The sequence below is a fragment of the Rattus norvegicus genome, chromosome 6 (assembly GCF_036323735.1).
Source record: "Rattus norvegicus strain BN/NHsdMcwi chromosome 6, GRCr8, whole genome shotgun sequence".
In the NCBI taxonomy this organism is placed as follows: domain Eukaryota; kingdom Metazoa; phylum Chordata; class Mammalia; order Rodentia; family Muridae; genus Rattus; species Rattus norvegicus.
In genome coordinates, this window is record NC_086024.1 from 74,888,403 (window position 1) to 74,903,078 (window position 14,676).

A 14,676-nucleotide genomic window follows, 5' to 3' on the forward strand; every position below is an offset into this window, starting at 1 on the left:
GTCCTTGAACTCGCTCTGTATACCAAGCAGGCTGGCCAGTGAACTCAGAGATCCACCCGCCTCTGCCTCCCAGGCACTGGGGTTAAAGGCATGCACCACCGTGTCCAGCTGCTGCATTTTCTTGATTGATGATTGATGGGTGAAGGACCAGCCCACTGTGGATGATGCTATTCCTGTGCTGATGGTCCTAGAATACAGAAGCAAGCAGGCTGAGCAAGTCGTGGGAGAACATGTAGGATAAGCAGCACTCCTCCATGGTCTCGCTTCGGTTCCTGCCCTGCTTGAGTCTCTGCCTTGACCTCCCTCAGTGATGGAATGTGACTTGAGAGTTGTAAGCTGAAATATACCTTCCTCCTCTACTTGCTTTAGTCATGGTATGTTCGCACCCAGCTGTTGCCAAGGTGTCAGTCAGGGATCATCTAGGATGAGACTTCAACCTGCTTTGCTCTTCCTTGTCAGTCTCCTTGGCAGTAGATTTGAAGACTGGGCTTTGTAATTGCAGCTACTAGAGTTGATATGTACGTGCGAATAGTAAGTATACATTAAAATCAAATTTTTACAAGTCAGATTAATGTTGAAGTTCAGGGCTCACCCCACAAACCACATGTATGCCAGTTTCAGTCAGATAGGGATCGTTTGTTGAACATTCACCCCAGGACTGATCTATCAGGGCCACAGACCAGACTTGGGAGCTGACTATGACCATGAGCCAGAATCCTATGGAGCTCTTAAGCCTGAAATCCACAAACATCTGCGCCAACTTATTCCACCAGTCAGGATTCAGGGATTGGGCACTGCCTTACGAACACTTCTCCTACTCCCATTGGTTGGGTTATTCAATTATGGATGGGGACTTGCCTTAACCTAACATCCATGTCTAAACTTGCCAACCAGGATGTCAGTTACCTACGTACATGACTCTTTCTGCCAAGTAGGATGCCAATTCCCACAGAGGTCTTGGTAATTTAAAACTTTATTTGACCCCCACTCGGAATGGAAGTCTTATTCCAAATGGCTGGCTAGATAAGCAGCAGTTACCCGGGCCTGAACAATTCATAATTAATCTGTGTGCCATGCTTGTTTTATGCCATTTTTAAGTGGAAACTTCTGGTTTCTTTGGAAAGTCAGTTGTGTCGGATGGTGCTTTGCTGAGGCAGACACGTGAAGGGACTCATGATGAAGGATTCTTTGCATGGTTTGCCTCACATTGTGTTGCTTTTCTTTTTTCCTTTGGACTCCATAGAGAGAATCTCACCAAAAAACTTCCTGTGGCTTCTTGCTGCGTCCTCAGGCTTGGGCCGATTGGCAGAGTGATGTCAGCTGAGACAGACACACATGGAGATTTGCTAAGTCAGACTCACATGCTGAGGCAAGACCTCTGAGAGCAGCTGGATTTCCTACAGCCATTCTTGTTAAAACAGTTTTTTATCCTGTCTTATTGTGTATCTGTGTGGGTTATGTGCATGTGAGTGTCAGGCCCTCTGGAGCTAGACTGACAGATGGTTGTATGCAGTCATGTGGAGGAGAGCTGAGCGCCGATCCTTTGAGGAGCAGGAGTGCTCTTAACTGCTGAGCCATTTCTCCAGCCCCTCCTCAGCCGTTCTTGTTGGGCCCTAACCTATAACCCAGGGGAACTATCCAGAGCCTCCATCACCCTGTTTTCCCAGCCACAGAGGCTCTGCTAGGTAACCCTAGGAGACTGCTACTGTGCCCCTTCCCTGGGATGTCCTTTCTGATCTTTCTGTGATGATTTCTAGGTGGGCCCTTGAAAGTGCACCTTTCACAGTTCTAATGTATCAGTTTGCACCACTATTATTCACTTCATAGTCTAGCATCTTTGTTATATAACAGACAAACAAGGAATGATCACCCCTGCACTTCCTTATTGTTCTGGTGCTTGGCGTACATGGAACCGTCAATGTGGTAAACAGATTGGCAGGGCAGGGGTAGGACTGTGTACGGTTTGCGGTAACTGATGAAAGTCATATTTGGTTTTTATTTCTTTAGACCTGAGCATTGCGTGTGTCCGGTGTTTTCTTTACTTCTGGCTCATCTATAAAACAGACCTGCTGTGAGTCTGTGAGGAATGTAATCTTGCCTTTCTGTCGTTTGTTTAGTCCCCAGGTTCTGGCTACAGTCATCCCTTGCCATACCGTTTGAGTGATATTTGGAAAGGAACTGGCCAAAGGCGAAAAAAATGATCAAGTTCTTCCTTATGGTGAACAGACAAGGGCAGACCCGGCTGTCTAAGTACTATGAGCATGTAGACATTAATAAACGTGCACTTCTGGAAACCGAGGTCAGCAAGAGCTGCCTGTCCCGATCCAGTGAACAAGTAAGTGCCTGCTGCTCTTTGCTCCCCATGTAGACAGCTCTGCCCTCACAGCTTCGCTGTTGCTATCTCAAAAGCCATATTTTCTCTGAACTATAGTCTTTCAAGGGCCGGTAGGGGAAATAAAGACTAAGAAGAACAGCAGATGAAAGGAAGTGTGGCTCTGACCATCCCTGTAAGAGAACAAGAGGCAAGCCAGGAAAGTCTTGGGTTTTTATTTAGGATCGTTGTCTTAGTATATCATAGAAATAGCTGCTAAACTCACTCTTGCTTGAAGACATAATCTTTTTTTGCTCATATAAATTCAGCCCTTGGAACTCTCAGCAGTGTCTGCAGCTGGTGGCTTTCTGCAAGCCAAAACAAGAAGGTCAGATGACTGGAGTGGCAGTGAAATTCAAGACCCATGTGGTGGCAGAGGATAATAATATGATTTCCATGTGCACCATAATTCTTTTCTGCTTACCATCTTTTGTAAATATACAGCTGTAAAAGTAACTTTTATTTCCCTGAATTGTCATCTCAAAAGCTTCACTGCCTCCATCTGCTAATCTAGGCCTACCCCTGGAAGCTTCTAGCCTCTGCACAATCTTATCTAGGCCTAGAATGTTTTCAGTCTCTGAGACTCAACTGCTGAATAAGCTCACCCTTTCTTATTCTTTCTGAACTCTGGCTGGCTGGTTCAACTCAGCTGTTCTGACTTGAATCCTCTCCAAGATGACTGATTTAATCTGGCTTCTCTCTGGCCTCTGACTTCTCGCTCTGCCTGGCCTCAAACTGACTCTGGCAGTCTGCTCTAATCTTATGGCCCCTTCTCATTCTCTGGCTCATTCTGTCCTCGCCTGTGCTTAGTTAGTCCTTTCTCTACAACCTGTCTCTGTACAACTGCTTCCTTTCTCCTCTGCATTGTGGGCAGATCCTATTCTGTTAAATCTTTCTCTGATTCACCGCTTTGTCTGCCACTCAGTTAGACATCACTTTCAAACATGGCTGCTTCCTTGTACAAACTACTTTTACCTTTATTGTTTGGGATTAAAGGCATGTCTGTATTCCAGCCAGGGATATTAAAGGTGCGTGCTAAGGGCTGAGACATACTACCACTAGAAACAGATTTTTTTTCAGTAAATAATACAATATCGAATCAAGGTTTATAGTGTGATTAAATATCCTACAACATACACTCAATATAATACCATAACCAATAATAAAAAACAAACTTAGTTTGAACTTGCTTTTTTATTATATAGATAAGGGAAGTGGAAGTCAATAGATCATATAAAAGAACAAATGTATTCCTCTTGCCAGAACCCAGAGCCTAAATACGCTCACCAGCATAATAAAGAAAGGCTTTGTGGTTCTAGAGTTTGCCCAGGCTTTATGTGTGCTTAGAAGGCACATGCTCTGCCACTGTGCTACACTGCAGCCCACTTTAAATACTGAATCTCTGTTTTCAAAGAGTCTAGAAAATTATTTAACCGACTCCACAAAAGAGCGTTGTTACAAAGTCAGAATCACTTACTTTTCCTCATTCTCCATCCCACCGCCCTGGAGAGGGTGCCTGTGGTGGCATCAGCTGTCGTACAACACCAGGTTGCATCAACACTTAGACGTTGCATGTTGCAAGTGTGTTTCTCTTGGCTTCAAAATCAGTTTTCCAATTGCAATCTCTCCTGGTTCCTCTTTGATTACTACTGTGGCCTGCTGTGGGCACACACTGCTCCGTGGCATCAGATGGAAACAGGAGCTATTAAAGAACTGTGTTTGTCACCACATGTGGGAAACACACTGAGACACATGCCTGTTGGAGCCTTCCCAGCATCCACGAGTCTGCCATAATTTAAACAGCGTTTCCACCTGAAGGTTACCCTTCAGAGTAAAGATACTGGTGGATTTTTGGAGTACTCTTAAAATTATTTTTATTTTAAAAAGAAGCCACTGAACTTTTGGCACCAGGCACCAGAGTATTATATCTACTTAGTTTAATTCTGTCCAAAGAAGTGTTTGGTTTTTTGTTTTGTTGTGTCAGAAACTCTTGTGAGACTAAAAACTGTTACTCAAGCCACTCATGGTGACTTCCAACTCCAATAAGCCAGTATAAAGAACACACGACCCAGTTACTTCATTTATAAGCTGTCTGCCTAGACTGGGCGGTCCTATCACTACCCTCCGTTATTCCCCAGCTGGGAGACCCTTTGCTACCTGCAGTTTTTCCCGGCCATGTGGTTCTGCTCCATATTGGCTTCCACCTCTTCCTCTGCAGTCCTCTCTCCCTCCTCCTTCCTCCCCACCTCCGAGACCTCCAGTCCCACCTTCCCCTTCCAATGCCCAATCATAGGCTCTAGCCTATGATTTATTTGACCAGTTAGAATTGGAGAAGGTTCAGTGAGATCACCTCAGTATGTGATCTGCTCCTCACTGGGTGCAGCCTCTCCTGAGGAAGCGGAATTAACATCAAAATACAAACAGCAGCAAGGCAACCCACAACATATTTATTTGCCTTTAAAATTTAAGGCAGGTCCACAATCTGAGTCCTGGGCTGTCTCAGCCTTGGACTAAAGGCACGACCCCCCATGCTTGACTCTATCCTAATTTTACATAACACCCTGAAGCTCCTCCACAGTGTAGAGACTGCCTAGAACCCTCCCCCTGGAGGGATTTCCAAAGTCAAAGCACATAGCTTCATTCCCATCCACTGGGTGTCCCAGAGCAATGTCACTAAGTCCATGCTCTGTCTATGGCATTGGCCAAGTGCACCTTGACACTGAAGCCTTACACCGTGCCTCCAGCCTTCCATCTCCTGCCTTAGTATAGACACTGAAGGGATCAGATGAATGAGAACGGAGTTGTTTTATCTTCAGGCCAGGAGTAGTAAGCTAGTTATTAATTCATAAGAAGCAATATTTATAATGGGAAATCTTGTCTAGCATATGCTGCGCAAAGGCCACTGTTACATAATTTATAAAATAGTCTACATTGGTTCTTTTCACATATCCTGGAGAAAGTTACATTAGGTAGATGATGGATGGATGATGTTAGATGAGATTCCTTGTGTGGTTCCCCATGACTCTTAAACAGCACAGAACTGAGCAGGTCTCATTGCTCCCAGGAATTCATGGAAAGCTAGAAAGAAGCCGGTGAGCATGTCTGTGCACCTTCTCCTCCAAGTGCTTTCAACTACTCATTACACATTAGCTCTGCTGAGCTCCACGGGGAGCCAAGGATCAAAAAAGAGGCAGAAGGGGGAACCCATGCATCACTCTTTCTAAGACTTTTTTCAATTTACTTTTCCTCCTGGTGATGCTTCCAATAACCCACTGGATGTTGTCAGAAGCCCTCAAACATTTTAATGTTTAAGAACTTAAGTTTCTAGGTACTCAAAACCCAACCTAGGAATTCTGCATGCTGTTTAAAGATTTCTCTGTCAAGCAGACATTAATATCTACTTGTCTTTCATCCAGTGCTCGTTCATTGAATACAAGGATTTCAAATTGATCTACCGGCAATACGCAGCTCTCTTTGTTGTGGTTGGAGTTAATGACACGGAGGTAAGATGCTGGAAAGGCCTTGGAAGATGCAAGACTTTTATTCTTGTTAAGTTGAAGTTTCTCTCCTACTTGCTCCCCAAGAGCTAGCAAGCCTCTTTCAGAGTGTCTGAGTCTCAATGAGCTGAAAAATCTGCATGGAAGAGAAAACTCTAGATGCTTCCTGGTCTAGGTGAACAGGTTACAGTGAGAGAGGCCAAGAATTACAAAATGCCTTCCTTTCTATGTGTATGGATTGTTGTTGGTTTTGGTCTCTCTTCTCTCTGTCTCTCTCTGTCTCCCTCTCTCTTTCTGTCTCTCTGTCTCTCTCTGTCTCTGTCTCTGTCTCTCTTTCTCTCTCTCTCTCTCATTTGTTTGAGTTATTTATTTATTTATTTATTTATTTATTTATTTATCTGTCTAGCTATTTATTTAGAGTCAGTCTCACTGGGTAGCCTTAGAAGACCTGGAATTTTACAAAGACCAGACTGCCTCGAACTTGTAGAGATCTGGCTGGCTCTGTCTCCTAAGTGATGGGATTAAAGGCCTATACCACCACACTCAACTGTTTTATTACATTTTACTTATTTGTGCCACAGAATATATGCGGAGGTCAGAGGACAACTCACAAGAACTGATTCTCTCTTTTTACCATGTGTGTCCTAGGAAGCAAATCGGGTCATCAGGCTTGGTGACAAGTGCCCTTACCCACTGAGCCATCTTGCTTGACTGTTTTGTGTGAGGGATTTTGTTGTTGTTTTGCTCTTGTTTTGCTTTGTTGTGTTTTGTTGTGGCAACCTCTTGCTATGTTTCCCAGGCTGGTGTCACACCTGGAGGCTCAATCTTCTAAGCTCAGCCTCGAGTTGCTGGGACTACATATGGGCCACCAAGCCTAACAAGAACTGCTTCCTTTCCATAAGTCATACTGATGCCCTCCTCTTGTCCTGTTACACAGTGGGGCAGCTCACACAGGAGCCTGACAGTCATATTAAATTTAGGCTAGGACTTGGGGGGACTCAGTGAACTAAGCACTTGTCAACCATAGGTTGAAAACCAGGGTATGAATTACCCACAACCTATATACCACCCATGGTGGCCAACCTGTAAAGTTAGCATTCATGAGACAGAGATGGTATCCTGAGGTAAGCTGATCCTACCTCAGGAAACTGTAGAATAGCTGAGGGAGATGTCAAAAGTTAACTCTGGACCTTTACGTGTACACACAGATGTGTGTATACACATAACTAATGTATACTCATGTGCACACTCCACACATGTGAGAAAAAAAGACAGCCATGTCAGAAGTCACAGCAAAATATAAGTGAGTCTGTGCTGTGCTCACATCCCCTCAGCTGCGGCTCGCCTTGTTAGAAAGACAGGCCAGCACCTGTGGCCATGCAGTCCATGGAAAGGGGTTTGTACCTAAGAAACTTTGAAGTCTCAGTAGTCTGTTTTATCCTCAAATCACTTTGAAGCAATTTCTCCATCCTTACAGATATAAAGTAACAACCGTGAGGAACCTGCGAGTCCTTCCAGAAGTTTGTTAAGGTCGGGAGTGGAGCTCATAGCTCTAATCTATGCTCTTAAGTTTCAGTTTGCCCAGATTCATCATGGCCTGCAAGAGTCTAAGTGGTTAAGGGTTTCTTCATTAATCAGCATCTGTATTCTTGTTTCTTTTCTTTTCCTTTCTTTCCTATTTTAAGCCATGTCTCATGTAAACCAGGCCGCCGGGACTACAGGCCTGAAGTCCCGTACGCAGTTCATGTGGTGCTGGGGAATAAGGAGGGCTTCATGGTGCTAGGCAATGTCCTATGCAAGGAGTCCACCAACCGAGCCCATCCTTAGCCACGGCACTGTCCCCACAGGAGCAGTCGCTGGCTGCTTTGCACATCAGCAACTGGGATGCGGCTCCACAACTGTGGAAACCACTGGGCATTTTTTAACCTGAAGGCATGATAAAATTAATTACACTTTTCTTTTATTTCAGAATGAGATGGCTATCTATGAATTCATACACAATTTTGTGGAAGTTTTAGATGAATACTTCAGCAGAGTGGTAAGTCTTAACCCAGTTTTCTAGAAATTGAGTTATCTGGGTGCATGTTAATATTATGTGTTAATATAATTAACATGCAAAGGCTAAAATAAATGCTGTTGTATTACCATCCCTTCTTGCTCATCATAGGTTTTACAGACCAGTGTGTGCATTAGATCTTCACAAAGAAGACTATTTTTGTTTGCTTCTATTGCTGTAATAAACACTAAGCAACTTGGGGAGCTTACAACTCTCAGGTTACAATGCATGACTGAGGGAAGCCAGGACAGGAACTTAGGGCAGGACCCTTGAGGCAGGAAGTGAAGCAGAGGCCATGGAGGGATGCTGCTGACTGGCTTGCTCCCTGTGACTTGCTCAGCCTGCTTTTTTATACAGCTCAGGACCACGTGCCCAAGGATGGCAGGTATACACACACACACACACACACACACACACACACACACACACACACACCCTCTAGACTGGCATTCCTATATCAGTCATCAATCATCAATCAAGAAAGTGCAATAAAGGATTGCTGAAAATGGAAGCATTTTCTCAATTGAAGTTCTTCTTCCCAGATAATTCTGGCTTATGTCAAGTTGACAAAACATAAGCAGCACAAAGTGACTCTTGGAAGACCAAGTCTCTCTGAGCACTTTATTGTCTGTCCATCAGGACATTTTCCCTCTAACTTGCTGATTTTACATTCCTTTGGCTTTCTTTCCTAAGAGAACCCTTTTTACCTAAAGAATCATTTCCAGCCAGATGGTGGTGGCACATGCCTTGAATCCCAGCACTCTGGAAGAAAAGGCAGGTGACTCTCTGAGTTCAAGGCCATTTTGGTCTACAGAGTGAGTTTTAGGACAGCCAGGGATATACAGAGACACCCTGTCTTGAAAAACAACAACAGCAAATCCTTTCCAAGCTGGACATGGCAGTACACATCTGTGTAATCAGCACTTAGGAGGTGGGACACAAGGATCAGGACTTCAAGACTATCCTTGATCACAGAGCAAATTCAAGACCAGCCTTTCCAAGAAGACTGTCACAAAAGAAAAAGGGTCAAGGGCTGGGGCAGGGGCATGATACTAGAGAGATGGCTCAGAGGTTAAGACCACACGTTCTTGCAGAAGACATGGGTTCTAGTTCCCAGCACACTCATGGAGGCTACTCCAGTTCCAGAGGACCTGATGCCCTCCCTTTTCTGGCCTCCATGGGGACCAGGCACACATGTAGTACAGATGAGGTACACCACAGTCATGCATGCAGACAAAAACACCTGTAACATGTAAGATAAAAGGAGAGTAAGTTCTACCTAAATCTTTGATTTTTTTTTTTCCCTTTTCTTTTTTTCGGAGCTGGGGATCGAACCCAGGGCCTTGCACTTGCTAGGCAAGCACTCTACCACTGAGCTAAATCCCCAACCCCATCTTTGATTTTTTTGGTCTAAAGTCAACTTCCCTTCAGGAATATACTTTCCAGCCATCCTTTTTTAAAAACATTAACAGCAATATTGCAATGTAATTCATATACCATAAAATTTCCCATTTAATGTATATAATCATGTTTTAGTATTTACAATCTTACAGCTATCACCACTGTTACTTTAAGGAAGTCATGTCACATGACAGATAAGCATATTCATTGGCATTTCCCCCATAAGTCCCCTCAACTTACTCCAGGCCCTAGGTAACTACCGATTTGCTCTAGAGACTGCCCTGCCCTAGATTCGTCACAGGAATGGAATTCCATGTTATGGGATTCTCCAGTTAGCCTCTTACTTAGCACAGTATTTTCAGGGTACATCAGTGTGGTAGCATTATCAGTGTTGTGTGGACATGCCACATTTTTTAATCCATTTGTCATTGATGGGCATTTAACTTATTTTTATTTTGGAATTATTATGAATAGAACAGTGCTATTATGAACATTTTTGTCAGATTTTCGAAGAGATCCTTTTTTTATTTAAGTTCTAAAAGAAAAAAAAATCTTGGTATGGTGGTGCAGCCCTTTAATCCTAGTACTCAGGAGGCAGAGGCTAGTAAATCTCTGAGTCTGAAGCTAGCATGGTCTACAAAGGGGGTTCCAGGGCAGCCAGGGCTACACAGAAACCTTGTCTCAAAACCAAAACATACCACCAAATACAAACAAGCCAGAGCCACATACCGAAGCCTCATCTTTAAATAAATTAATTAATTAAGTGGAATTATCTTGGTTATATGCCAGGGAGGAAAATTCCTGGATACTATGATACCTTCTTCACATTTAATATTTTTATTATCTGGCAAGCAGGTTTCTAGTACTCACATTGTTTAAATTCCTATTAGCAATGTGTTCTGATTTTTCTGATATGAATGATTTATCCTCACCAAATCTTAACCTGTCTGTCTTTTCTTTCCTTGTTTTCTTTTCATTTTTCTTTTCTGATATATGATCTCATTATGTAGCCTTGGCTGGCCTGGAACTCAGTATGTAGACCAGGTTAGACTCAAACTCACACAGATTGGCCTACCTCTGCCTCAAAAGCACTGGTATTAAAGGCAGGCACCACCATGCCATCCTATTTAGTATGAAGTGAATTAGAGGCCAACCTTTGGAAAAATGTCAGTTTTTTTTTTTTTTTTTTTTTTTCGGAGCTGGGGACCGAACCCAGGGCCTTGCGTTTGCTAGGCAAGCGCTCTACCACTGAGCTAAATCCCCAACCCCAAAATGTCAGTTTTTAATTGCACTAAAGATTTACTAATGACAACCCGTTGGTTGTGGTGGTTTGAATATGCTTGACCCAGGAAATGGCACTATTAGGAGTTGTGGCCTTTTAGAGTAGGTGTGGCCTTGTTGGAGGAAGAGAGTCATGGTGGTTGTGGGCTTTGAGACACTCCTCCCACCTGCCTGGAAGACAGTCTCCTTCTTCAGCCCTTGGATAAATATGTAGAATTTTCAGCTCCTTCTCCAGGACCATGCCTGTCTGCACACTGCCATGTTTTCTGCTGAGGGCACTGGACTAACCCTCTGAACCTGTGAGCCAGCCCCAATTAAGTATTTGCCTTTATAAGAGTTGCCCTGGTCATGGTGTCTTATTAGAGCAATGGAGACCCTAAGACAATGAGTTTTCCTGTTGCTTGTGTTTTACTGTTGTATTTAGATTCACCCCCTTGTTTTCTTCCTAGTGTTTTATGATTTTAGAATCTAAATTTGTCTCTGATCCATTTTAAATAATGTTTTCTTACATTGTATATTATAGATCATCTTGATTCATTTTGTTCACATTTTAGTTTGGAGGGATATGTAGCTCCAGGCTGGCCTTGAACTCCTAGTCCTCCTGTGTCTGCTTCCTAAAGGCTGAAATTGCAAGCATGCAGCATCGTTTATGTTTTTGTATGTTGAGATCTATTATCTCAGAAGCAGTTGTTGAAGTAACTGCCCTTCTCCATCCATGACTGTCTTAGCTTCTTACTATGAAGCAACAGCTCATAAGTAAGGACTGAGCCAGGCATGGTGGTACACGTATGAGGCTGAGGCAGGAAGGCAGCGAGTTCAGGGCCATCAGCTTCGTAGAAAGTTCAAGGCCAGCTTGGGATGCAGGAGACCCCTTCTCAGCAAACAACCTGGTCTTTCGTTTCTATTCCATTGAACATAGTGTTGTGAGTGTCATGCTGTCCTGACTAATGTAGCGCTACAGCAAGTTGGAAATGAAGCCATTTTTTAAACAAGAATCAGGAGAGATGGTTGGTATTATTACCAACACCAACTACAGTGCCTCCAGTATCGCAGGTTGTTTGGTTAAGGTTTGATGCTAAAGAGACACCATGACCAAGGCAACTCTTGTAATGGGAAACATTTAATTGGGGCTGGCTTCCAGTTTCAGAGGTTTGGTCTATCATCATTTTTGCTGGAAGTATGGTAACTTGCAGGCAGGCATGGTGCTGGAGAAGGAGCCAAGACTTCTACATCTTGATCTAAAGGCTATCCAAGAAAAGACTGTTTTCTGTAGGCCACCAGGAGAAGGGGCTGGATCACACTGGCCAGACTTGACCACATATATGAGACCTCAAAGCACCCCCCACCACAGTGATACACTTCCTCCAACAAGACCACACCTCCTCCAATAAGCCATACTTCCTAATAGTGTCATTTCCCACGGTCATGCATATTCAAACCACCATACCAGGTATTCTTGAACTTCAGATTTCCTCCTGCCTCTACCTCTCTAGTCCTGGGTTTTAGACGCACAGTACTGAAGGCTTTGTGCTTACTGAGCAAGTACAAGATTAGGAAGGAACTGATCCATGCTGCTGCTCCCTGTGGCAGTGAGGGGACACTGCTCCATAGTTAGCAATACCAAAAGGGCCACTCTCATATTTAGAAGCTGTGTCTTCTGAGGTAAGTGAGAGGTAGAGAGAGGCGAGAGGATTGGAGAGTTCTAGGTCTTTCTTGATTGCGTGTGGGTTAGACGACAACACATGACCCTGTCTCAAAAAGAACAAGGAAGGTATTATGTCTTTACTCCAATTTCCATGGCCTGGGATGAATTTTAGAAGCTCTTCATAGGGAACCAGTCAGTTCATTGCCTCAGTACAGTGGCCCCAGAGTCTGGCACCTTGAACAGCAGTATAAACTGAGAACTTGCTAGAAATCCGAGCTCTGGGCTCCACCCCATGCCACAGGATCAGAAACTCTGCCTATGTTCCTCAGTCTGGTTTTACTAGGCCTTCCGGTGATCCTGGTATATGTGGAAGTTTAAGAGCATTAAGGTAACCTTAATACATCAGGCCAGTCAGCAATTTCCTACTTCAAGTGATGAAATTTGAAAGATGGCTGCTGGCCTACGGCATGACTAGTCATGCATCTCCAAGGGATGGGTGCCTACCCTAGGCTGGAAATAAAGAGGAGATCAGATTATTTCCAAGACTGGACATGCTGGGATAGAGAATCAAACCTGTCTGTGTTGATTGTGTAGAGTCAGAGAGTCGTGGGTAAGCAGTGTCTGTGACCTCCAATACTAGAAATACTATGGGCAGCTCTGAGCACGTACAGTGCACTGTGTGTGACTAGGAAGTTGTAACTTTATTGCATCGTAATGAGTTTCAGTGTAGATTCACACTGGGCTGGTGGTGGCCATATTATCAGCACAGCCCTGGGGCCTGCTCCTTCAGGAGATGACTCTCGTGTTAGAATAGATTTGAGGCAGGCCAGGGTCTATGATACTCCAGGTAGCCACTTTCAAGTGGCACTTGCCCAGAAAGAATATACTTTCCAAAAGCAGGGAGGACAAAAAAGGAGACTCAGACACTGTTGCTGCAAGGTTTTTAAGTTATTGTTATATCCAGTTACTAAAAACAAACAGCACATGTGGGATTCCAGCTGTAGTTTTAGGGAGAGAGCCAGTGACTGCATGAACCACAAAAGCCAAGAGTTGGGTTTAACTTAACCCAGGTGACAGTGCAGGGCCTGTGTGCTGGGGACGACCTGTCAGGGCCTAACCAGATCAGAGCAGCAGGAAGAAGGAAGAGCATGAGGAAGAAACAAGGCCCCAGCGCTCGCCGAGGGTGCCCCGTCAGCTAAGACTTATTTTTAACTTTGTGAGCTTTGAGCATCCTTTCTGGGATATTTTTATCTTAGAGAGTTTCAGCAGCTTAAATTTGGAATGCGTTTCATGCTGTTGCACCAAGAAAAGCGTCTCAGTGTCACACTTTCAAAAACAAAAGCCAAACGGCTTAGTTTCCGGAGATTCCCAGTGAGCATTGCTGCTGTGAGAGAGGCAGCGGGGCTTCCTGTCCCTCCCTATCACATATGATCTCATTTCCACTTCCTGTTCCCTCTGCACAACTACTTTATTGACAAAAAAATCAGTACAGAGAAGCAGGAAAACAAAGAGGATGGGTTCGCACGTTAATCTGTTTGTCAAGACTCAGATTGTACACCACCAGAGTGGCCCGATGTGGTCTGTGGATGTGACCTGTAAGCAGAAAAGTAACAAAGACCCTCACTGTGAGGAAAGACCCAGGCAGGCTGTGCATGTGAGATAGTTCTGTCCCTTCACCTCAGTTTTACTGTGAACCTCAAAGTGCTCTTCCAATAGGCATCTTTCACAGCGGGTGGAAGACCGTCAGCTGGCCCATCATTCAGGGGCATCTGTTGAGGTGCATGCTCTTTAGATCTAATGCACCCACCTGTAACACTGAAACAGGGCACCTCTCTATACATCTGTCTATAGGATGATACGGACACTGCTGGGAGATGAGTTCTAGGCCCCACCACAACCCTGTGGGCACCAAATGCCTCCAACTTAAGTCCCTTGCATACAGTGGTTGGTGTCAGCAGATAGCTCACACATGCTAACTCATCTAAGTTACTGTTAGCACCTAGCACAGGGTAGATGAGCAGTTCTTACTCCTAAGAAACCATGGCAGAGTGTAAAGTGTATATGTTCAGCACAAGTGTTTCACAGAGTGCTTAGTTGAATTAATGGATATGGGATTCATGAATACAGAGGACTGCTTACATACCCCTTTTTAATTTTATTTAATTTTGTGGTATGGAATCAACCCTAGGGCATTAAAAATGTCAGATACACACTGTGCCCTGGGCCACATCTCCCAGCTTGCATAGTAGTTGATAGATAACCTGCATTTTACTTTGCCGCTTGCTAGTAATTAGACATCCACACCGTCGTTCGTTGGTGGCTCTGGTTTACTGGCCCCAATCCCCCCTTGATAGTTTCTTGGATTACTGTCAGTAGTTTGCTGTGTAATAACTTCACTCTGACCGTCCTATCACCATTCCCTGAA

The 14,676-nt window shown here is 44.1% G+C and overlaps 1 protein-coding gene across 8 annotated transcripts in view; it reads left to right on the forward strand.

The window, feature by feature from the left end:
• Ap4s1 (adaptor related protein complex 4 subunit sigma 1) overlaps positions 1 to 14,676 on the forward strand; it is a 53,166-nt gene that overhangs the window by 24,661 nt on the left and 13,829 nt on the right. For all 8 annotated transcript variants that reach the window (XR_010052130.1, XR_010052131.1, XR_010052128.1 and 5 more), the window contains exons 2-4: positions 2,118 to 2,335; positions 5,788 to 5,874; positions 7,838 to 7,906. Coding sequence is in view for 3 of the 8 variants with exons in the window: in XM_063262181.1 (XP_063118251.1) it covers positions 2,198 to 2,335; positions 5,788 to 5,874; positions 7,838 to 7,906 (294 nt within the window). In the remaining 5 variants the exon portion in view is untranslated. The remainder of the gene's footprint in view (positions 1 to 2,117; positions 2,336 to 5,787; positions 5,875 to 7,837; positions 7,907 to 14,676) is intronic.